Below are 26425 nucleotides of genomic sequence, written 5' to 3'. Positions count from 1 at the left end.
TACTTGTTCTGATTTCACTCGTGTACCTTCTTCAATTAATAGATTTTCTCGGACTTTATTTGAATTTTCCTTACTCTTCTCTTCCTGTCTACGTGCTTTTACTGTACGTCTATACGATTCTTTACGCCATAATTCAATGGCGTCTTTCTGTGATTGTCTAGCTTTCCTTTTCCATAATTCTTCCTCTACTTTCACGATGCAATCTGCATCCCAGGTCCCAGCTGCGGGCCACCTCTGACTTTCTGGTAATTCCTTAGTGTAGTCTACCCATAGATCAAGAAATAATATGGCGTCTAGGCCATGTTTATGATACATGAAGTACCCTGGAGTGTCCCTAGGAGGAATGGGAACAGCTTCTTCGAGTACCCCTTTTCTAGTTGTGATCTGTCTTAGTTTCGAAAAGAGCGGCATACTGAGAACTGATCTGATACTTGGTCTTGAACAAACTTAATACAATAAACACAATAATGAACAGTCATTCACACCACAATATGCAGGACGTATTAACACATTTAACATTTAACGTTTTAAATGAGCAACAATGATGATGACGATCTAAGAAAACTTAATCACAAGACATAATCCTCGGCATTAACTGAATTATTCTGAATTTATATACTTGATATACTAGATATACTGCTAAACAGTACAGATACACTGCTAAAACAGTGCAGACCGGATTTGTGTACCCAAACCCGTCTGGACCGGCACAACTTATGTGCACGCCAGAACGCCTCCCCAGTAATGGTACTCACCGGGTAGCTCGGAACGGAAGGCCTCGGAACGGAACTGAACTGAACTGGACTGGACTCGACTCGAAAACTTCGGAAACTTCGGAACATCGGAAACCTCGGAACTTCGGAACTTCGGAACTTGGTGGGCCTCTGTATACCTCGGATCTTGCTCTCTCAGCTAGGCTCTGGTCGGGATACTTCGCACTTCTCACCGCCTCGTCTGGGTGTTGATCGCAGCCTCAGTTGCCCCCGCTTGACCGGAGGGAGATACAGGAAATCCTGCTGGTACGCGTTGTTGTCCGTCCAGCTGTGGCAGGAGACCGGGCCTGCAACGCACCGCCGGCGCTTGAGATGAGAAAGTGTCCCTATTCGGGCGCCATTCATGTGGTAAATAATTTAATTACCGGGACTTAATTTGATACAGAAAAATAATAAATATAGCTCAGTAAAATAAGAGGCAAAATCCGTGACATTAGAGGTTCGGAATGGGCTTTATTCCAATGGACGATTCGAATCGTTGACTCCAGGTTCCATCACCACGGAGGTTCAGGAAGTGAAGTACATACTTTATTGATAAGTAATTACTTTTATACAATAGGCATTACAGTGAAGCAAATGCAGGAGGCGTAACAATTGATAATAGAGATAAAACATACATGCGTAGCCAAAGTGGGCGTAACTGGGTGTAACTAAAGAACGTCATCAGGTATGATGTCATAATAGGGTGGTTCCATGAAAGAATTTCGCAATGTCAGCAGAAATACTTGGCAGAAATGCGTGCGCAGCAGCATGACGTATGATTGACGTGCGACTAGGGGGTGAAGGGGATTTGACATTTAACTCTACATGTGGCGACAGATGTCTGGAGGGTCAAGTCAACCTTATCCCAAATCATATCTAACATCCTATGTTTAAAGGACTATGTTATCCAAAAGAGAGGTCTCTTAGAGTAGAATCTTATTCTATACTGACTATACTGACTGTTAGTGCGTGTACAAGCGTCTAAGTGTCTACACTAGATGCGAGGGCAAAAGTCTTCCATAATAATAGGGCTATGAATTACTTGCATAAAAGACAGAGAAGCCGGGCCTTTGCTCGGTAGCTGGAAGACTGTTTACTTAAACTACTAGACAGGAATGCATTGGGCAGGGAGCGGAGCAGATAATTTCGAAGGTGAACTACAGTTTTTGGCAGGCAGCAAGCTGATGTCAGGCACCGTGAGCCGCGCAGAGAATGAGGACAACGTTCATGGATACAGATGCAGGCTCAGACTGGAGCTCTCAGAGGCAGAAGGCAGGAAAAGCTTGATGGCAGAATCAGGGCCTACTCGCCTGGACTGTAAAATGGCATAAGTGAACCATATAAAGCCGGTGGCCTTTCGTACTTAGGAATGGAATATCCGGCCCATTCATGGCGGATCTGAAAGAGGACATGTTAACGGTGGACGCACATGTATTTGCGTCTTCATAACTGGAACTGGAGGGAACATACATGTACTTGTGATTTATACATGAAACCGTTGGGGTCCAAGATAGGGGACATAACTGATCAGAAAAATCCATATTTCCACAGATGTCATTTGAGATGTCATCAGTGATGTCATTGACCATGTCATGAATGATGCAATATGTGACATCATCAGCAGTGCATTGCGGGTGCGCGAGTTATAGTTAGCAGAACTAACTATAACGGAGCAATTTCTATGGGTATGTATGAGTGAAATGGCCAGCTAACTATAACACTCCTGAAACCTATGTTTTTTTCTGTGAATTTCTAAGGTTTTTTAAATGCTCATTTCTAACTATAACGTCTCTGAAACTATGGTTTTTTCAGTGAATATATATATATATATATATATATCACTCCCCCAACTCCGGTAGAACTCAGGGCTGTCACGGGCGGTCCGAGTCAGGATACCGGAACTCCTCTTATAAACTCCACACTGTTCCCTTTCACGCCAAGGAAACACTCGGACACTCCATAGAAGGTGAATACTTTAATCAGCAAGCAGAACGACGCGTTTCACCATTACGGCTTTATCACGCTCGTATGGTTAACTCTACGCCATGTTTAAATACAAAATTAATCGTGCATCAAACAGTCAAAACAAAAAGCGGACTTCTCGTATACACATAGCGGAAAAAGAAATACTAAAGGAGTGGCCATTTTGAAGTGGTGAGTACGCTAGTCTCCGATAATGCAATTATTATGTCCCTAGGGACATAAAAATAAAATGTTGGCCATGCCCCGGAGGATGGGGTCCTCGGGCCGAAAATGACCTCAGGAGGGGGGGCCACATGGCTACCTTCTGTTTTTTTTTTAAATAACAAAATAGGGGTCAGGCCCTGGGGGATGGGATCCACAGGGCCCAAAAAATAGGAAAGGAAGGGGAAAACACAGCCTCCTTCTAAAAAATAAAAAAAAGTTGTCATTGCTCCGCAGGCCCCACCCCCTTTAAGCAACACTGCAAATGCGCCCCATGACGTGTTTTAAGTTGGGGAAATCCTCTTCCATCCTGAGGGTCCCTGGGGGCCAACTAGCCCACCAGGTACCTCCAGTAAGCGCCACAGGGCTGCGTTGCAGAGAGGTGGTCCAAGGCCATGCCCCTTTTTACACCCCTCTGCAACACAGCTCTGTGGCGCTTACTGGAGGTACCTGGTGGGCTAGTTGGCCCCCAGGGACCCTAAGCACTCAAGAGGACTTAATCCCCTTACTTAAACCGCACCACAGGGCGCATTTGCACACTTGTCACATCAGGACCCGCCCCCTAACTTCACCACTGTGCAAATGCGCCCCGTTTCACGTTTTAAGTTGGGTGATTAAATTCCCTTGAATCCTGAGGGTCCCTGGGGGCCAACTAGCCCACCTGTCCTGAGGACCTTAGGACACAAGTGGACTTCAGCGTCCGAGCAGCAGTGCGCCAGAAGCCACATTTGCAGTGTGGTGTAAAAAGGTGCGTGACCTAGGAACACGTCTCTGCAACGCAGCTCTGTGGCACTTACTGGAAGTACCTGGTCGGCTACTCGGCCACCAGGAACCTTCAGGATTCAAGGGGACTTAATAGGGATATTATAGTTAGAAATTAGCATTTTTAAAACCATAGTAATTCACTGAAAAAAGCATAGGATTGAGGCACATTAGAATTTGAAATTATTGTTTAAATAACTGTTGAAATTCACTGAAAAATCATAGGTTTCAGTGACGTTATAGTTAGAAATTAGCATTTAAAAAAACATTGTAATTCACTGAAAAAAACATAGGTTTCAGGCACGTTATAGTTAGAAATTAGCATTTAAAAAACCTTAGAAATTTACTGAAAAAACCATAGGTTTCAGGCACGTTAAAGTTAGTTGGACATTTCACTCATACAAAACCACAGAAATTCTGCCGTTATAGTTAGTTCTGCTAACTATAACTCGCGCCCCTGCAATGCACTGCTGATGACGTCACATCTTACATCATTCAGTGACATCACTGATGACATCACTGATGACATCTCAAATTACATCACTGATGACATCACTGATGACATCATCCACGTGAAAATCTGACGCACCTGCTCACACTCTAATATAATCTTTGATACACCCACTGTAAAATACAGACTACCATTTTCGAAACCATCGACACACCAATACCAGTTACTACATACACACTCACTGATTCCTAGGTCTACACATGCATCCACTCATTCACCCATACAATCACTCATACAACACTATCATATGCACTCATACACCTATACTCATCCATGGAGTTACTCTCACACCTAATCAGTCATGCAAAGAATCAATCACACTCCCATTTACTCACCTATGCAGTTATACACACACCACCTCACTTATTCATACAGATACTAACACGTACTTACTCTCTTATATAATCACTGATACAAGTACACACTCATCCATACAGCCACTCTCACAATCATTGACGTTCACGTATAGTCATTTATATACTCCAACTCTCACATACACTGCCTTTTACATATGTAGTTACTTGGACATGTACCACTAAGACATCCATTCACTCACCAACATACCCATACACACACTCATACAGCTGTTTCCACATGCACTCTTGAACCCATATACCCAGTGAATCAACCACTCACACATTATGCGCAGTCACACACCTCCCACCCACCCACACACATACTCAGTCTCCCATGCAAATACTCAGGCAGCCAATCAATAACCCCTATAGACACTCATGTGGCTATTGACCAACCCATGCAGCAGCTTACACAACAACAGACAGACTGATACAGACATTCACACAGTTTAGTCACTAAGCCATGCATTCAGTAAGACACATTTAATCACTCACTTATACAGTCAGTCACGCACCGACTAAATCCTCCATCCAGACTCTTCTACACCCACTCATTCTTCAATACACCTTGGCATATATATAAAACATATTTAAACTTTAAACAAACACACAGTCACTGGATGATGTCATCAGTGATGTCATTTGAGATGTCATCAGTGATGTCACTGACCATGTCATGAATGATGTAATATGTGACGTCATCAGCAGTGCATCGAGGCCGCGAGTTATAGTTAGCTGAACTAACTATAACGGCGGAATTTCTCTGGTTTTGTACAAGTGAAATGTCCAACTAACTATAACGTGCCTGAATCCTATGGTTTTTTCAGTGAATTTCAATGGTTTTTTAAATGCTAATTTCTAACTATAAAGTCCCTGAAACCTATGGTTTTTTAAGTGTAAAAAAATAATATATATATATATATATATATATATGGCTGAATGATCAGAAAAGCTGATGAGGACTGGTAAAATATGCCAAACGTGACAGGGAGAAAATCCCGGATGAAATCACAATTGTGGAAAAGGAAATAGGCAAAATGTCTAAAGCGGAAGAACTCTCAAAATTTTAAAAAGAACTGGATGAGAAGTTGAGAAAACATCAACAAAACATCAGGGATAGGAAGGCCAGAAATGTATCAGAGATTGGCTTGATTATGAGAGAGTCCAAATATACACATTCGCCTGTTGCTTTGATAACCACCGCCGCCAAAGATTATCAGGTAGCATGGGACAGAACAAAAAAACATGTGAGCAGTATTCCATTACAGAATATAGCTCGGAAGCAAGCTCCACTGTGAGCTCAGAAGCTGACACAGAATCTGAGAGCGATGCTGGGAACAAAAGAAGAAACATGGAGCCCCAAGATCCTCCATCATTTATAGAGAACTGCATTTTTTACGCTTAGATAGGACTCTCAGCATACAGCAAAAGCTCCAATGGAAGGGAAAAGAAAGAAAAAAGCGACAAGGAAATGCAAGAAATGAAGGGAAGGGTATGGAGCTATGTTCAGGTGCCAAAATCAAGGACACGTTCCAAAAGAAGTAGAGAATGATCCAGCAACAGTAATTAATTTGTCCAACCTACTTCTCATGGAGGATGAAAAGAACACGCTTTCATTAGGATTATCCTTTTGCACTAGAACACATTTTAATTATGCCAGGACTCATATAGACTTCTATAATTATGTGAGAAATTTAAAACCAAAAAAATGTTTCTACACTCATTCAGAAAATGCAACAGCACAAGAACCAAAAACGACAGAGGGCATGTCCATTGAAGCAGAGGATTTGAATCTCGTACATGAGTTGCACCTACGAAACAACCAGAGTCTGCAAAGGAAGCCACTGATATGATGGGCCTGGACATTTATAACGGTAAAAACACTTTGTTCAAGCCAAAATCCACCTTTGTCCCTCTGACATCTAAAGATTCAATAGATGTGTTTATGGACTTAGTTGTAAAAGACCTGCAAGTACTATCAATTGAATCAAGTGAAGAATTTTTGCGTAGAAATAGGATAGAAAATATGCAATGATTGTGCAAAAAATAAAAAATCGGAACGATAAAGTAGTACGCCAGTCCAATAAGGGGGGCAATATAGTACTATGGCCACTGGAAATGTATGATGAAGAAGCTATGCTCCAATTAAGGGACAACAAATGTTATCAGAAGGTACGCAATAGCAATCTTGTAGAAACAAGCAATAAATTGCATAAAGATTTAGCTAGGTGGAGAGGCTTGGGCATGATATCCCAAGATGAATATCACTTCCTTAAAGTTGACAATCCACTGACACCAATACTAAACCTCATCCCAAAGGTACACAATAACACAGAGGTCCCCCAAGGTAGACACATAAGCTCTGCCATAGGTAGTTTACTTGAACCTACATCTAGATTTTTGGATTTCTTTTTACAAGAGTTTGTGAGGGAATTGCAAGCTTATATCTAAGACACAGAGGACTTCCTTAGAAGGATAGAGAATATAAAATGGAAGGACACATTCCTCCTAATTACATTGGATGTGTCATCATTATATACAAGCATACATCACAAAGATTGATTAGGAGCAATGAGGCACTATCTAAACAGGAGATCTATCACATTATACACATTATAACACTCGGCCATGCTAGTAGAAATGGCCAAACTTTGTTTTGAAAATAACTTTTTCGTGTATAGTACTGATACATACAGACAGGTGCGAGGGACTGCATTGGGCACCTGCTTCACCCCCAGCTATGTGAATTTGCATATGGGCTGGTGGGAGGAGCAGGTGCTCCGGGTGCAATTTGCTGAGGAATGGGAGACCAATAAATTCATATGGACTAGGTTCATAGATTACCTTTTTGTAGTGTGCGATGGAACCAGGAACACTGCAGAACTGTTTATAAAGAGATTGAATAACAACTATCTGAACCTGACATTAACCAATACCATTAGCAATACACAGGTATGCTTTTTAGATCTGGAGGTCTTTGTCAAGGGCAGTATACTTCACACAAGTGCTTATAGGAAGCCTACATCTGGAAATTCCATACTGCATGCTAGGAGCCACTACCCACAAAAACTAAAGAATAGCATTCCATGTGGGCAATATCCAGGACCTTGAGTATTTTGAAATTGACTAGGTGACAAAAAGTAGAAGGAGTGGGAATCATGAACGGAGGTTACGACAATTAGAGTCTAGATACATCCTACTATTCAATACTAATGTTCCTTTTGGGCTTAATTCCGATGAAGATCTTTCTGTGCACTTAGGAATCTAGACAACCTTGAGATCAGCTCCCCAGTTTATATATTGATTTTTTTATTTGCCTACGGAACCAAGGGTTATAAAGCAAGAAAAGCTGATGAGAAACTATAAATACAAATGAAGTGTGATTTTAACATTTTCTTGAGTCATATGATTAACACAACAAACTGCTTTAAATTAATCATGTATTCAATTTAAGAAAGTGATATGTGCACTTGCATATTATGCACAAAAAATTGCCACTTGGCTGGTATTATTTTGGACATGGTTAATGACAACAGAATAATAGATGCACTAGCAAGCACATCGTACAAAGCTGAAATGTACTAAATGCTGAATTTTCAGCAAAGGAAATGTTTGGAAGTAGAAAATGCATCATGCACTTGCACTTTACTCTGTAAATTAATTCAGTCCTCATCAGAATGGATAGGAACTGAAGCGGAAGAATTTGAGACTGAATCATGTGTGTATAAATCAAAAATTAAGATTTAGAATTAATTTTGTGATAAAAACAAAATGAATTAACCATGATTTAGAATTATATCGGGGTATATGATGAAATATAAAACCACCCGTTAATATTGTGAGCATAATTGTGAATGAAGTCTGTTTTCAGTGGCAATGTAAATGCCACCCATGTGACCGCTGGTCTCCAAGGGTTTTTAAACATTGATTAACAAACGCTTGAGGTGTGACCAAGGCAGCAATGCCGAAACAGGTTACAGCGAAATGAAATAAAGCGCGAAAAAGAAAATCATTAAAGTGTCGTACCTTTGTGTTGGTATCTGATTCTCATTGGAAAGTTGGAACTGGAATGAAAATATATATATACTGTAAGAAGGAGGACGGCTCAGCCCAGCGGAAGTCGGGAAACACGGACGGAGTCATGGAGGAAACACCGGAAACAGATCACGTTCTAGTCGCGCTAGGAGCGCGTGACGTCAGGACGCATCCGCCAATGGAGAACAAGAAGGGCGGAACCAGGAACGAGGGCGAGGAGAGCAACGCGGAGATGGAGTGTATCGGAGGAGAGATGACAGCGGAACAACGAGCAACAGGATGAGAAGAAGCCTAGGTACGCGAGAGGAGGGGCGGAGGCGCTTCCGAAGATCCACGGAGGAGGGGACGACCGGAGAAGGCCGGAGAACCAGACGCAGAAGTCACGGAGGTCGCGACAACCACGGAGGAGGATTACACCGCTTACAAACCCGGCGGCTCAAGAGAAGGAGAGGACGCCCCAGGTCCGGCTGCAACGGCCCTGTTCACGGGTCGTGGCCTCAGGCAAGTGCCGCTCAGAGGGTCTTTTTGGTGGGGTAGCTGGGACGCCCAAGAGGAGTTTAAACACAGCTGCACGCTACCGGAGTCCGTATAACCCCCTCACACCCCTCGCAACCCTTAAAGGTCCCACCCTGACTCCCCATATTCCTTTCCCTCACAGCGTTATGGTGGAGGTGGCACAATCACGGAATAGGAAAAGATAGAGCCTAACCCGAGTGTTTCTTTTCTTTGTTTTCTTTTGCTGCCCTGTTTTGGAGGTCCCCGGAGAGAGCGAACCAGACAGAGACACGGGAAGGCACCGACAACCTGGAATACAGAAAGGAGTGGTAGCGGGACTAAACCTTTCAATCCAGACGCTATAGAGATACTTTTCGGAGGCTGCTATTGTTTGACCCCTCAGATTGGTTTTCTTAACACAGACTGCCTCCCTCATACTGTGGCGAATAAAACAGTATCCACCAAAATAACTCACAGATCGACTGGTTTCTTCCATACCAGGGCAAAAATCTGGATCCCAAAGGATACAATGAGTCACAAAGAAATAAAATTTCCATAAAAGAAGTGACTGGAACAGATGGATTCACCAAAGAACTAAAATATATATCCACTATAATGTTTCAGCTTCCGCCTTCCTCAGGTAGTACAATATGGTTTGCTCAGTGGCTGAACAGATGACACCACTGAATATTCAAAAGCATCATAAGTGAAGATTCCATTTGGAATGTGGGATCAATGCAGTCCTGAGAGCTCTTAAGATATGCAGTAATCAGGTGGTATTGGCAGTAATCTTTAGTCCATTTGGGTGCAGTGATTTTAAATGGTGCATTCAGAAGTTTTCTCTGGAGTCCAGTAGTTCTTCCTTTAAGGCATGCTCCACAGGGAAAATCTTTAAATCTGATAGTAAATGACCCACAAGGCTAAAATTATTGGCTTCAGGCTGGTCAAGTTTCTTATTGATTATTGCCGATTTATGTTCCTGAAATGTTTGGTGAGGCTGATGATGTTCAGGTTCTCGAGGAGTGTGATGGAGTTGGCATTGTTGGGTTAATCAATGTGGAAGTTGAGGTCGCTGAGTAGGATGTAGTAGTAGAGTCGATTGCAAGGGGGGCAATGATTTTGGGGATGGTGTCGCAGAATGTTGCTTGGGGTCCTCGGGGTCTGTAGCAAGGGCGCTTCTTATCGTGGTCTTCACGTCAGTTTGTATTAGGAAGTTGAGGTGTTCTATGAGAGAAGTAGGGTCGTCGCTGGTGATGGTGCATCTGGTAGTTTCCTTGAAGATGATGGCAATACCTCCGCCTTGTTTATTGGTGCAGTCACTGTGTATCATCTTGTGGCATTCAGGAGTGTTGGTGGTGATGTCAGGAGTTTGAAGAGGGGTTGAGCCATATTTCGGTGATGAAGGCAACATCCCTGTAGAGGGTGGTGATGGTGTCCCAGATTTTGGGGGAGGGGTGTGTTTGCAGAGTGAGCAGGCATTTAGCAGTGTACAATGGAGCGGTGGTAAGGTTTTCTTGAGTGGTGCGAAATCTTTCCTAGGTTGTGTCACAGGAAAAGTGGCAGTGTCGACAGGGACAGGGAGCAGCGCAGGGACAGCAGGCAGTGCAGGGCCAGCAGGCAGTGCAGGGACAGCTGGCAGCACAGGGGCCATAGGCAGCGCAGGGGCAGTGACAGCAGGTAGTGCGTTTGTAGGGACACAGAGCAGCACTGGGACAGCAGCTAGCGCAGAGGCAAGGCCAGGGGGGTACAATAATTTAAGCTCGGGATCAAGTAGAACAGGGGTGGCCCAGCCCTGCCTCCTCTGGGCTCTGACGGATGCGAACGGGTCCGCCCTTGGCCTGGGCTTTCCCGGGCACCACCAACAGCGAGGCTGTTGGGAGGTGAAGTTTGGCTGCAAAGAGGGTCTAGGAGAATCTGCGGAAGGGTGTCAAAATCCGGCTATGAGGGTGGAGGCGCAGGACCAACAGAAGCCCATCTGGGCTCTCTTCCTAGCTGCGGAGGCTGCTGGGAGGTGTAGTTCGGCAGCGAGGAGGGTCTTGGAGAGTGCTTCAAAGAGGGGGTTGAAATCCAGTTATGAGGGCAGATGGGCAGGCCCAGAATGAGCCAATCCAGGCTCTTTTCCTAGCAGCAGAGGCTGCTGAGAGGTGTAGTTCAGCGGCGAGGAGGATCTAGGAGAGTCCCACAAAGCAGGAGTCAAAGTTTGACTATGAGGTGGGAGGGGCAGAGGCACACCAGCAGGAGCCTATCTGGGTTCTCTTCCTAGCAGTGGAGGCTGCTTGGGGGTGTAGTTCGGCGGTTAGGAGGCTATAGGAGAGTCTTGTGAAGCGGAGTTTAAGTCAGGCTATGAGACTAGAGGGTCAGCTTGCATTCTTATATGATAGAATACCAGCTGTTGTGTCCCATCTTATTTGCAAGAATATGGCACACCCCTGTGTTTTCCCTTGTGCTGGCGCTAAATTTAGCTTCCTAGCACCGACACAGACACGCTTGCGCCATAGTGCAAAGTTGCCTGCATTGCAGGGATGATTGTTTATGTGCATTCTGCAGCCCACATAGAAGTAGTAAATGCAAAAACGAGGAGAAATAAAAGTATTTTCCTCATTTTGCCTATGTAACGCCTGCTTTTGCATTATGTTCCTAGTAAATCTGGTGCAGCGTCAAAAAACAATGAGTGTTGTGGCCCTTTACAATACACTCCCCTTTCATGCAGAAAACTGCATGAATAGGTGCCATATTCACAAATGTTTCTGATTTTCTAAAAAAGTGGCATTGCCTCTATTGCTGCATTTCCCAATGTGGGTAGCGAGTCAATTTTTGGTGAGTCGCAAAAGTTCTGGTATATGTCACATTTAAAGCTTGTGCTTCATATGTAACTCATCCCTTCCCACTCATAATGGTCAAAATACTTTGAGGCATATTTATGGGGATTTGGCACTGCTGCCCTGTATCAAACTGAAAGGGCAGGAATGCACTGTTTCTATGGCATATGGTTCATTTCTGTCTTTTTCCCCTGCACTGGCACCATTTCGACAGCCTAACGCCAATGCAGGCACCTTTGCACCAGGTTGCAAGTCTGCCTGTGTTGCATGCAGGTTTGTGCACATAAACAATCCTGGGAGGCTTTTTCCTCTCTCTATGTGTGCTTCAGAATGCAGCACACATAGAAAGAAGACAAAACAAAGAGAAATTAAGTTATTCGTCCTCGCTGTGCCTCACCTGGGGAGGCATAAGGTATTGGTGCATCCCCATGTTTACATCGTCTGGTAAATCTGGGGATGCTTCAAAATCCATGGGTGTTGCATGGGAACACTCACTGTAGTGCCAATGGAATGCCTCCCTAAGGCAGAGTAAGACAACACAGCGATTTGTGCTGCCCTGCCTTACTCCACATCTCTGAGGCCATTCAAAGCCATGCAAAGTCGCCTTGTGTTTCCTCATAAATATGATTCATGGTTTGTGCCACTGTTGCATCTCAAAAAGTTGCGCAAATGTTGCACCAGGGGCTTGTAAATATGCCCCTTGTTTACAAAGTAAACGCACCATGACACCAGCGTATAGGCACTCTCATGTTCACAGTGGTGTGTGTGTTCTTCTCCTATTTAAATTATGTTAGAACAAACTAACCAATATTTCTATTCTCATCCAAGGTGGCTAGATGTGAAGACGTGGCAATATGTCAGTGGTTGATCTGCTGTTTTTTGCCTATTAGGACAGAGAAAGGGTGATTTACAAATCAAGCATAAGCTATACATGTGACTGACTCTGACTTAGCCCTACTGGCCTTCCACCAGGATTTGCCTGCAAGTAATTACATTACATTGTCTAGGTAGCCTAGTTTCCCTTTGGGCCTGAAGAGAGGCATGTGCAGGTTTTAAGACCAAGACGCTACAAGGTGCACCCCCAAACTCAGATTGATGCAAATGATCTGCAATTACTGTAAAGTAACAGATTATGCAAATGTTCAAGGTCAGGACTATCCCTGAATCATCTCTCAAAGGAGCTTGATTTCATTGTTCAGGCATCAGAAACAAACTATGCCCATCTTTTATTTTCTGTACACAAGCTAAAGAAAGACCCTGGTGCTAAAGAATCTGATTATGAATCTACAAGATTGTACATGATTATGCTGTAACGCAACTCCTTGACAGAGCATACAACTGCCCTGTGTCCCAGTCAGCATGGGTCGTTACTTCAGGCATCAGATGTCTTTCTTTACAGTAAAAATCTCCCAGTCTCATGTCTATTAAAGCTAGGTGGGTCACGAAAGTTTGTTGTTCTAAAAATTGGATCTTGAATGTAAAAAGATTTGGGATCACTGCCCTATTGCATATGCTGCAAAAGCAAATACTGTGCATAGTACACCATAAGATTTCATGTTATTGCAATTACTTAATGGTTATGCAAGGTCAACATTTAAATGATTTATATTTTTGTTCAGGAAAAAGAAGTGGAAAAACAGAAGCTTTTATACCAGCAAGCCAGACTACATGACAGGGGTGCTGCTGAGATGGTGCTGCAAATGATCAGTGCAAGCAAAGGTAATATCGACCATCTAATTTGAAGAAAAGTCTACTTTATAGTCATTTTTATTTTACTAGATATCGATTCTGTTGCCTGTTGCTTTCTTGCTGTTTCTCAAGCAGGTTTATCTCCTGAGTATATGTCTGATTCTTCAATAAAACCACTTCTGTTCAAGCTCTGTAGTGTTTATAGCATACCTGTAAAAAACTTAAAATCACACATTTGGTCCACACACCAAGAAATTAAAGCTGGCTCACAATTTAGATTTCTGAATTTATGTAAACTTATTTCAGTTGATTCATGTAAATGTTATCTCATATTTGTGATTTCCTTTTCTTTCAGTAATAAAGTCCTCCTTTATGCATTTTTTGGATTGTGTTTGCACTAGGAATGCTCTTTATGCAGGAAAATCATATAGAATGTATCTTTCAACCATCTTAATCAACTACTATAGGTGGTCATTCATACTGAAAACAAGAAAATCAATGGAGTCATACATTTCATAGAACATTGTGACGACAAATGTCACCAACCTCGCAATTTCAAATAGTTTATTAAACTTCCCAATCTTTGAGAAGTATGAAATTTATGAAGAGGTAAAATAGGCAGCTTTAGTGGCCCTTCACAGGAGCGGCAAATAATTCTTGTTGCTTTGAAGGTGCCACTGGTAGTAGGTCAACTGGAACTGATTTCAGTCGTCCCTTGCTCTGAGATTGACAGGCAAAGTTCCAAACCCCTTTGCTCCTGGCTTCACCTCGTGGAAGGTGGTCCATTTTAGTTCTGCGCACAGCAGTGCTGTTTCCCTGCTGTACAGGGTCTCCATGCATGTGCACTTTCCTCAATACATGCACTTTGCACTGCCCAAGCCCGCCACACCTGCACCTCCTACTTGTGGTTGCGTGGAGGATTGCAGACAGCTATAGCATATCCTGGTACAGAAAACTGAAACCATACGTGGGTCAGAAACCGTAAATTGTACCTCAGTGGAGCCAGAGCAAGTCCATCAGATTTGCCTTTTCTAAACAAGGATGACGTTTCCTGAATGCATCCAGTTATTTGAAAGGGGGTATTTAATACGCCCAGCCCTGTTTGTGCTCCCCAGTGGCTATCAAAGGTTATACCTGTTGCTTCCATAAGAAAACTGAGCATTTAATGAGAAATTCTGTAGCATTCACATCACCCGGGACCTGTATTATCCCATGGCACTTTCCTATGAAAAGGAAGTCCTACAGTGTCCATTGCACCAAGAACTTCAAGCAACTTTGGGGCATATCCGCAATGGAATGGCATTGTTGGCGTTAAGCACAAAATGCTAATGCCACGCTCCGCCATTCCACAAACGCAGTGGTGAGCCGTATTTACAAAGATACAGCACATCCCTGCGTTGTCCCTAGCGCTTGCGCTAAATTAATTGGCCTAGCATCAACGCAGGCTCCCTTGCACCATAGTGCAAGAGTTCCTGCGTAGAGGGAAGGATTGTTTAGGTGCATAAACAATCACAAATGGCGATTTCTAACTTCTATGTGTGCATGAGTACATAGAAGTTGCAAATAGTTATATTTTTAATGATTGTGTGCAGGAAGGGACACCTACCTGCACATAAACAAACATTCATGGCGTTTTGCTGTTTCTATGTGTGCTGCACAATGCAGCACACATCGAAAAAGCAAAAACTAGAAGAAATAAAGCATTTTTCCTCATTTCACCATGTAACCACTCCACCCTTGTAAATAGGGGACAGAGTCAAAATCAATGGGTGTTGCAGCAGAATGCCCATTGCATCACCTATTGCCCTCCCCTTTCACGCTAACTATAGTATGAAAGGGGGCCTTATTTACTAGCCAGTGTTAAGCCACATTAAGTGGCTTAATGCCACCTTGTAAATAAGGCGAAGCCTATATCGCCACAGGAATGTTGTTAAAAGTGACGTTCCTGTGGCGATAGGGGCTTGTAAATATGCCCTTTTGCGCCCAAGGCTTCTCATAGGATCTCATAACCTACATAATGCGTTGAGGCTTTGGGTCTTTCTCTTGTGATGATGTTCACTAGGTCCATGAGTAGCTGATCATGGCTGAAGTACTTATTCTATTTTTCACTTACATGTATAGACAAGAAGACATTGATACGAAGAAGCAAACATTTCATCCCTCTTTTAAGAAGCGATCTGCACATAAACGTTAGATGTACACACTTCTAACTATCTTCATTATCGAACTAACTTCATTTATGAGCGAAATAACCCGTTTAAATTCAGGAAGATGGTTCTGCATCTGTAAATGCATTTACATTTACTCAGACATCAGCTCTTGTGTGAGTAATTTCTGGGTAGTGGGCTATATAGTGTTGGAATGCTCTGGAAGATTGTATTCACCATCAAGCGTACTTGCATGTTATCATTAATTAACCAATTACTGACTCCTTTTCACCCTTGCCATTTCTGTCAAAGGCAGAAGTAAATTCAATTGTATGTTGAAAAAGGAATGGGAACGCTTTAGAAATTAGCAGGGATGTAGGATAAAAAAGTTAGCTGCAACCAGAACATATGAGTACATCTCAAACTATGCTGTGTTGTACACATTTGGATCCAGATCAACTATTTTTTTTTTAAAGAATGATGTTCTTACTTAAACAAGCTGCCTTGATTTATTATTTGTCATTGTTTTGTTCCCACCCACAAATTTGAAGCACTCTCATCTGACATTTCCCTCAACCATGCTTGAGCTGTCAAATTACCGACTTACATTAGTTAAATTAGCTATTTTTGTAATGAAATTAAATTGTTGTGGCCTCCATACTATGTAGGGTTCACTGAATATCGACAGACAAAATATCTCCTTACAGAAATATTGTGACAGAAATATTGATGTCAAATATATCGACATTGTATAATATTGATGTCAATAATATAGCTGTATTAAATATCATTTTTGAATACATATATATATATAACATCATAAAAAATAAATATATGAAAATAAAATATATTTAATAGATATTTTAAAAGATATACCAAATTAACTTAATTTAAAAAAGTTGAACACACATATATAATAATGAATATATATATTTACATATATCTACTTAAAAACAATTATTTAACTAATAATTTTAATTTATTTAGCATTTCAAAATTTTTAAAATATATCAAAAGAAACAACAAATAATATATATATATATATTCATATACTAATACCATTTAGGGCCTTATTACAATGTCGGGTCGACTCACGCCCACCTAACACCGTTGTGGAATCAGGACCAACCGACCTCTGGTCGGCGCTCAACCGCAGCATTACATTGCGACTGCATACTCCCATGTATGGGAGCTTGTGCTGCAGCCGTAAACTGGCCGTAGCACAAGCTCCCAAAAAGAAATGGGAGAATCTGTTCATCCCTGTACCACGGGGCATGTACCTCAAGGTGCCTGCCACACGGTGCAGGGATTAACAGAGGGGCACCATAGGTACCCCCTCAGCCCCCAACCGGTGGCCGCAGGGAGAAGGGAGCCCTGCCAGGGGCCCTCAATGTCGCTTTCCGACAAGCCTTCAATGTCAGAAAGCCCGACATGGAAGGCCTGTCGGAAAGCGACATCGTAATCCCTATGGCGGAAACGCCGTCCATAGGGATTATGGTGAGGCCTCCGACTGGCCGACGGGCTCCTTGAGCCCATTGGAATCCAGACGGAATGACCGGACGGTTTCCCTTGTCACCGCCTGCATTGTAATGCGGCGGTCAAAAGAGAAATCCGCGATGTGACTCAGAAAACCTCTGACCTTCTATTTCCACTTTAATCAGTACAACAGTAGGGAAAATATTGGATTGCGGAGGGGTAAAATGTACTAGTCTCACTCCAGTCAATACAATAGTAGGGAAATGTTGAATAGCCGAGGGGTAAAATGTACTATTCTCACTCCAGCCAGTACAACAGTAGGGAAAGTTTGGAATGCAGAGAAGTAAAATGTACTATTCCCACTCCAGTCCATGCAACGTTAAAATGAAACAAAATATTTTGCACAAAACAACATCATTTATAAAAACAAAGTAGATAATGAAAAACATAAATATGTTGTGAAAAAATACAAATATATTTAATATTCAAAATGTTAAAAAAGTAAAACCTATTACAATATTAGATACATATAAAAAATACCTACAAATGTTTTTATAAATAAAATACAGAAATAATTTTCATTTAAATAATCATTTTGTTAGTTATAATATTACCTAATAAATGTATTACATAATTATACTTTAGTAACTTCCCACCCTATAACCTCACAAGAGTCACTACCTGCACATGAAATGTAACTTTAAAAAACAAATTATTTACACTAATAATATAAATATTTAACAGCAAACTATTTATAATTAATGAAATATTAATTATTAATACATTACAGTTAATGTACTTCCCACAATATACCCTCCAAAACACACAATACACAGACAAATATTTACACAAGTAACGAAATTATCAGAGTAATAATTAATATTAATTAAAAAAATTATTAATTAGTTAAAATGTATTTACTCCTCACCCTTTACCCTATAAACTCCACAACCCGACCTACAAAACTGTAATTAAAAAAGTAACATAATTATCAATTATTTAAATAATATTAATTAACAACTAATTATCAATTAATTAAAAATGAATTCTTTCCCGCCCTTTCCCCTTTTCAACTCCACAACCCTCACTTAAAAGAATAAAATTAGACAATTCACATAATTGTCAATCAATTAATTCATTTTAATAAAAAATTATTTATAAATTTAAAATAATCACTTCCCACCGTTTACCCAAAGAACCCCACAACCTGTACCTAAAATAAATACACAATTATCATAATTAATTAATGTTAATTAACTAATCATTAATCAATCAAAAAACATTACTCACCACCCTTTACTCCTACAACCCCACAACCCACACCTAAAAAAGTTACTCAATTAACATAATTGATTATTAATTAATGTATGCTAACCAATTATTTATTAATTAAAAACAAATTACTTCCCACCCTTTACCCCTATAACCCCACAACCCGCACCAATAATTCATAATTAATTAAATAAATTACTTCTCACCTTTACCCCATAAACCTCACATTTGGGAAACACCCTCAGACTCAGATTTGTGAGGAAGCCACAACAGTTTGCAGCTAGTTTTCCACATAGGGAATAAAGGGAGATGTAGTTACATATTTGGAGAGGTGAATTTCTGTATAGGGTGGAAAAAGTAGTTGATGGGCTTGTATTGAAAGGGGTTTCTCCGTGGTGAAAACGTTTCGAATTCTAATGCACTTTTGCATTGCTTTTCCAAATATAGATTTTTTCACCTGGTGCAAAGACGTGTAACCCTTACGTATGCAGAATCTCTGCAAAAACTACAACCCCAGTTCTCCAGGAATTCTCACAGAATTTACGTGAAAACTTGTATTTTCTTGTAACATAGGAGTAATCCCCCTTCCATTCTGTGAATCGGCAGATGCATCAGGAATAAGTACAGTCGGACAGGACACAGATGTGGGCCTATTTTTATGCCATTGCACACTCCTAATGTGCATATACTTAAGTTCAAATTTTTCGGAGTTAGTGTAGGAGCTGCAGATGCACACTATGAAATAGAGAAAAACAACCTCACTGCTGCTCAGCTATGCTGTCGGCCCCACATGTGCTAACATTAGAGAAGTTCTGAGATACTTGTGTGCAAGCGGAACAGTGTCATTGGATAAAAAAGTTGCACAGATTTCATCCTTTGTGAAAAGTAGACATTTCAGGTATATTTTCTTGTATTGAAGTATGCTAGTAGGTTTTGTCCTGCTTTCACCCGCTTTTGACAAAATAAATGCCAAAAGAAGGAAATCAATCACAATTAAATTTGTTTTTGTGAAGGATACTATTAGTCTCTTACTTACACGAGGAGCCTTGACCATCAATAGGGTGTGATTTTGCTTTCTATAAAGTGTTTTTTAGGTTGCGCAATATTTCAGTGGACCAACATGAGAAGCTGTAAACAATATGTAATTGCTAAGTACTAGTTGCAGTGAAGGCCTTTCAAATGTCCTTTGTGATTATTCAAAGAAAGGCTCATGCCTCTTATTTGCCACGGTGTCACCATGCACTTAAAATACACATGAAGGGTGTCAAGTGTCTTCCTATGAGGATCCCAAATGGAGGACAAAAGGCAGAAAAAACATCCCTGACAATCTTGATAGTTCTCAGCAGCCGGGGCAGGTAAGCGCGGTGGGGCGGAGGCGGAATATGGAATATGAAATAAATAAATAATTCCTATTCCGTTGTCTGTCAACCCTCCCCTCCCGCCCCCGGACACCATGCTTACCTGCACCGGCCACTGCACATCTAGAGGCAAGGTTAATATCTCCAGCAACGTATCAATGTATTACAAAATATAACACTTGCAATAACATAATATATGCCTTCAGAAAATCTTTATGTCTCAGCCTTTTGTATTCTAAGGGAACTCTGATATCTACAATCTAAATGATATTGGTGTAATCAAACACATACACATCTCACTCTATTTTCTCACAAAGGTAAATTTTTTCTGTTTGTGAGGAACATTTTCACTGGTTACATTATGTTACATTAAGCTACATTAAGTTTTGTTATGTTATGTGTATTTGTAAAGTGCACTATCATCCGCGAGGGTTCCAATGCGTATACAAGGTTGTTTTCTTAAACTGTAATGGAAACATTCATCAGATTTATATAGTTCACATTGGCAGTCACATGCTAAGATAATTAAAAAGTCTAAATGTTAATTTTTTAAGGTGAGATGGGTCCAATGGTTGCAGCCACACTGAAGCTGGGAATTGCCATATTGAATGGTGGGAACTCTACAGTTCAGCAGGTAGCGTTGCCATTTCTTAATCTCAATATATTATAGAATCTGCTTTATAAATTCTTTTACAAACAAGGAAGAACATTTCAAGCTGCATTTCCAAAGCATTGTTGACCAACTATCGAATATGTACTGTTTAATTTTGTAACACCAGCAACTGAATCATTACGGAATGGAAAGAGTTGTGCTGATGTATTGTGTACTGGTATGTTATGACCATTTATTAAGTGCACATATCACCCAGAGGGGTCCCATGGCGCTATAGTGGGTCCGACTAAGTAAGAGTCCAAGACATAGGAAAATGGGTTGGAATAACCAGGTTTTCAGCTGCTTTTTAAACAATTTGTGATCTGTAGTGGCTCTGATATGTGTTGGAAGCTTATTCCATTGTTGAGGAGCGAAGTGAGAGAAAGATCTACCTCCATTTCCGGCGGTTCGATCTCTAAGGGGGGGTCAGAAGGTGCTTTCCACCAGACCTGAGTTTTTTTGGGGTAAATACCACTTAAGTTTCTTGGCTAGGTAACTTGGCCCAACACTGCAAAGAGACTTGTGTGCAATACACTTACGTTTGAAACAAGTACGCTTCCTAATTGGGAGCCAGTGCAGCGATCTCAAGATCGGTACAGATGAGGACCGAGTTGGAAGATTTAGCAGGAGTCTGGCGGTGGTGTTTTGCAACACCTAGAGTGTAGTATATAGATCTTCATTGAAGAATGCCATGAATGCATTACCGTAATCTAAACAGCCCTTAACCAACGTTTTTCTTACTTCCAGAGGTATCCATTGGAAGATTTTTCATAGTGTTCACATAATGCCATAGCATGTGGCCAGGGTATGGTTAACATGGTCGTTCATGGATAGCTTGTGATCTATTATTATGCCTAGGTTTCACACAGAGGATTTTGTAGTTGGACAAGGACCCATGCTGGTTGGCCACCAGTCATTTGACCAAAGTTCTTGTGATTTACCAAATAGAATCACTTCGGTCTTGCTCTTTGCATCCAGTTGGGAATGTGAGGCACACAGTTAATAAATCTGGTTGGGGTCCATGGTGATTATCAACTAGGTATGGTCTGCATATGAGATTACAACGAAGCCATACATTCTTATTACCCTTGCCAGAGGTGCTACATAGATGTTAAACAGGATAGGGCTAAGTCTGATCCCTGGGAGAACCTTTTTGTCAATCCTTGAACTACAGGAGACTAGGAATTCAATTTGTGCAATGCTGGTGCATTCTTTTAAGACGTTTCTCAGCCAGTTAAGGACTTTGCCTCCTACTCCAATCTCTTCTAGCCTCTGTATTAAGATTGTGGGAGAGATCTTGTTGAAGGCAGCCGATAAGTCCAAGAGGACCAGCATTGCTGACTGCCTGTCATCTAAAGAGAGTTTTATGTTATCTACTACCTCCAACAGGACAGTTTCTGTGCTGAAACCGGCCCTGAAGCCTGATTGTGAAGGGTCAAACAGTTGATGTGTTTCTAGATAGGCCATTAGTTGTTTGTTCGCCAGGGATTCAATTACTTTCCCAAAGTATGGCAGCACGGATATTGGTCGATAGTTATTAAGTTCTTTCGGATATGCCAATTGTTTTTTTAGAATTTTTTTACCCCTTGCTGACTTCCATTTGATAGGAACAGTCTCCAAATATAAAAACATATTGAAAAGCTCTGTGAAGCTATTAAGTAGTGCGGGACTAGACAGAATAGACAAAATTTGAGGTGGAGCTAGATCATCAGGGGAACCTGATTTGATCATGTTAAGTGCAACTCCGACCTCTTCCTGAGTTAGTTCAGTAAACACATCAAACTATGCAGTCCTGTGTGTGTTCATGCAGTTGTCCTCAACATTTAGATTTGCTCTGATTAGAAAAGGTGTTATAAATGTTATCAATTTTTTCACAAAAAATTATTTAGTATTATGAAGATGCATTCATGTTCATAGTAAATTGTGTCAGGTCCTATCATTCAGTTCAGAAACTTGATTTGTTCTTCATGCCCTTTTCTCATTCGCTGCCAAATGTCTTTGGATATATTATCAGTGGAAAATTCTAAATACAAATTTAAAAAAGAAATGAAAAGCTCTGCAGAATGTCCAGATGCCCAGTGTAAACGAGATTTACTTCATTATATATTCTGTTGCACCATCTTTCAACCAGCTGCTATTTTTAATTTGCATGGGAATACTCTTATTTACGGACCTGCAGAGATGTATCTGGTGATGCAGATTGGCTGAATATCATTTATATTTTGAGCTGCAAACTAAAATGCCTTTCTTCAAGCTGGTTCTATATACCATGAAAAATTGGTTTTAATCACAATATATAAAAGAATATCTGTCCAGTCAACAAACTATCCTTTTAAGAAACCAGTTGTATGTGCCACATATAGCTTTTAGAAAGTTCTGTAATGTCACAACAAAATGTATGATTCTCTGTATTATAAATGTAGAAAAAAGCACAACATTTACTTTGAGAATCAATGTTATTTATTTATTTTGACAACCCAAACTTTCTACCTCTTGCTATGCTTGAATAAATGCTTGAACTTAATCTGCATTTTGTGACATTTATGCTTTTACATACAATGTAGAGAAATCTAAAAAGAAGGTAGAGTATTAGCAACAGAGAACCACGGATCAAACCTTATGATATGCGTCATTCACATTTCAAAGTGAAACCATTTTCTTCTATTAGTATTTCCCATGAAATATATTCACCACTCCATTCCTGTGAATGGTTGTATTTTTCTTCTTTCTTACATGTGACGTATTCCTGAAATTTTAGATCTGATTTAAAGAGCATTTTATATGAGCAGTTATGTTTTGCACCTGAACTAGGTGTGACATACTCAGAAAGTTCTGAATGTGAGAAATGTTTAATCTAGCCCCTTATTTGTAAATCTTTTTTCTGTCAGGAAGCATGTGTTACTAATGCCTTACAAGATTATGAGTAGATCAAACCTACATCTGCAGTAAGACACAGCTGTTTACAGAAAACAGTTTATGAATCTCTAGAAATTTAGAGTGGTTTAAGCTTTACATGAATATGTTTATCTGGGTCTTTTCCATTTTTATCTCACTTCTCTCATCGGTCTCCGTTAGGACTGTAAGCAAAAAAAACAATTGTGAAAGTTGTAAACTATGTAGACGGTGTCATTCCAGGCACATAGGTAGCCAGACTGTATCACCTCTGTGGAAGAGGGTATGCCAAAAAGGCAACAGCCCAACACCCCAAAATTGAATAGAGGAGAGAAATCCACTGAATCCTACTGAAACATTGCATCTTTGGATACTTTGATGCATCTTCGATTGCACCTTTTTGTTTACTGTGATCAATGTCTTAGACCTAGCCAGTATAATGTGGATAATTTGTACTTTGAAACAACCACAACGCCTTTCTCTGGATGCTCTCCTTTGTAAATTCCCTAACACGTAAGTTAGTGCCTGAACTAGAGAGAACACATCTTTTTGTGTGCCATTGCTTGACTTATTCCCGGACCGGCGACGTGGGGGTAGGTCTACCGCCACCTCCATTTTTGGAAACCGACACTACACCTTAGTGTCTCCACTAGCCGGATCTGAAAGTTTGAAACACCATTTCCATGACCCTAATGGGCTGTGTTTTTTGAGTTACAGGTACCACACTTTCTTTGGGTGCTGTAAGGGTGGTCACTTGTATATTATACTTTAGACCACCACCACTTAAGTGTAGGTAGTTCTTTCTGGTCCTGACGAATTGCCGTCAAATTGACTCAAGGGCAAGAAACATGTTGACCACTTGACAGACGCAATTAACCGGTATCCTTATAGTTGGTTGTAGCGTTGGTTTGTCTTATCATTTTTAATTAGGGTTGGGCCACGTTCATTAAAAAAAATTCTGAGTGGACCTCCTCCCCTATTTTAGATTTCCCTACACATCACTATCACCTACACTATTTTAGGGCCCTCACACGCACTTCACTCACCGGCTTCTGGAAAAAAGATCTCCGCCAGGAAGGCACCATCTTGGGTGCCGATCGGGGATTGCAGCGCCGCCCCGATAAGGAGCAGACCCGATGATGAAGCATGACACCTAGCTGGCTGGGTGTGTGAGGGTCTTTTTCCAACAAGGAGAAGTTCCTTCTCCCCTCCTTCATTCTAGTATTCACTAGAGCCCACTCTTTAATACATATCGCCTGCTTGCACATTAGGAACTGCATACTAACTTTGTTATAGCTCTATCAACGGACCTGTATGCTGGACCTGGGTAAATAATCGTCCGCTTTCCCCTTTTTTGAATTCATTATTGCTTGACTTATGTCAGCACCTGGTGCAGGCCATTTAGATGCCCTGGGCGACACGGGTGAACACTGGTCTGATACAATATAGTGTCTGGTGTCATAAAATGGAATTTGCTCATCTGTCATAGTTTCTAAAGATTGATTATTAGTGATTTACTGCCTAACATATTGTACATATTGCAAATTGGTTTGCATATTTGGCAAGCTGTGTGGTTTATGTATTTTGCAGAAAATGCTAGACTACCTCAAGGACAAAAAGGATGTGGGTTTCTTTCAGAGCCTTGCTGGTCTCATGCAATCATGTAGGTAAGCAACTATCGTCATTTAATGTGTCTGATACTTCTCTGATATTTTTGCTGCCGTGTTTAATTTTTGTCTTTTGATATTCATCTTTTTTTTTTAAATGACCTGATGCAGCACAGTTTGCCAACTTTGAATAAGGAATTATTGCTGGCAATCAATCCACACCCATGCAAGCAAATGTATAATCCATTCATAATAGTTTACATTTCTGTTTTTCTCTGCCTAATGTCCTCTCTGTATATGCTAGTCACAGTGGGAATTGGGCACCAAGAAACTAGTGGAAAACCTTCTACTTTGAACCTAAAGGAAATAACTCAAAGACATGTGTTCTAATTTCTTAACCTAAGCAAACACAAATATATCAAATAGACTAAAGTAGGCACTGCCTAACTATATAATAAAGCTAAAGGGATGATATAGAGAAACCTAATATTTATCCAAAAGCATCCACATCCTTGTCTCTAACCTTTATCATTGTTGACATAAACAATATTGGCTGACCAGCATGGTTGGAGAGGTAAAGCTACTTCAACATGTCCACTCTGTCAAGCTATGGTGCTTCTTGTAGAGGTCTTGTTTCAGGAAGAAGCTGGTTTCCACAGGCAGATGGGGTCAGGGAAAGCTTGTGTTTTGCCCCCACAGCTCGCTTTTAATGGTGCCAGTGAGGCGTTGTGCATGGTTATGTGGTAACATCTGGCCAAGTGGCAATTGGCTGCTGGGATCAACATATTAGTTCCTTTCCTACTGTTGACAGGGGGCCAACATTCTTTTTTATAAACCATGATCCCATGTTGAAAGCCACATCTCCAAATGGACCCCTAACTGTTCCTTCTCTGTGTAGTACCAGTTACACTGACATCTGCCTTTGTGGATAAAGTAGACTTCCAGGTGAAGGCTAATTCACCCACTAAGGAAGAGGTCAAAAGGGAACAGGTGTATTTGCTTGTTGCTGGAGAGAGCTGCAAGTCAAAATGGACCCCTAATTGAATTCCTTTCTCAGCCAATAATTATAAGGCTTTTTTTCCATAGTATAAAACCTATAGAGCTTTTGGTTCTGATGGGTGGTCATCATTAGACTGAAATATTGCTTCGCAATTTAATATGCAATTATCAAGACAGGATATTCTCCAATAATTTGTCAGGCAGCCATGAAAGTCCCACATCACAAAACGGTAAATGTTAAGTGCCAGAAATATTATTGCATATTGTCTTTGATTTGTCCGTTTGTGAAGATGATCAGAAATATCTTGAAGGACTAGAGCCAAAGCATTATTCCTGAGGCTCAAACAGACTTTATGTGGGCATACCACGGAAGAATGATGCAACCGTCCTAAAGCTTGTCACCAAATTTGCCCTTC

General features: G+C 41.0%; 1 protein-coding gene across 1 annotated transcript in view; it reads left to right on the top strand.

The window, feature by feature from the left end:
- The window catches only part of RYR2 (ryanodine receptor 2), a 3458987-nt gene that overhangs the window by 2939150 nt on the left and 493412 nt on the right, over window positions 1-26425 (top strand). Inside the window, exons 79-81 of the mRNA XM_085612346.1 lie at window positions 13537-13636; window positions 20414-20493; window positions 24994-25070. Coding sequence (XP_085468472.1) covers window positions 13537-13636; window positions 20414-20493; window positions 24994-25070 — 257 coding nt within the window. The remainder of the gene's footprint in view (window positions 1-13536; window positions 13637-20413; window positions 20494-24993; window positions 25071-26425) is intronic.

Source organism: Triturus cristatus, chromosome 6 (assembly GCF_964204655.1).
Source record: "Triturus cristatus chromosome 6, aTriCri1.1, whole genome shotgun sequence".
Classification (NCBI taxonomy): Eukaryota; Metazoa; Chordata; class Amphibia; order Caudata; family Salamandridae; genus Triturus; species Triturus cristatus.
This window is presented reverse-complemented; position numbering and strand designations above follow the sequence as displayed.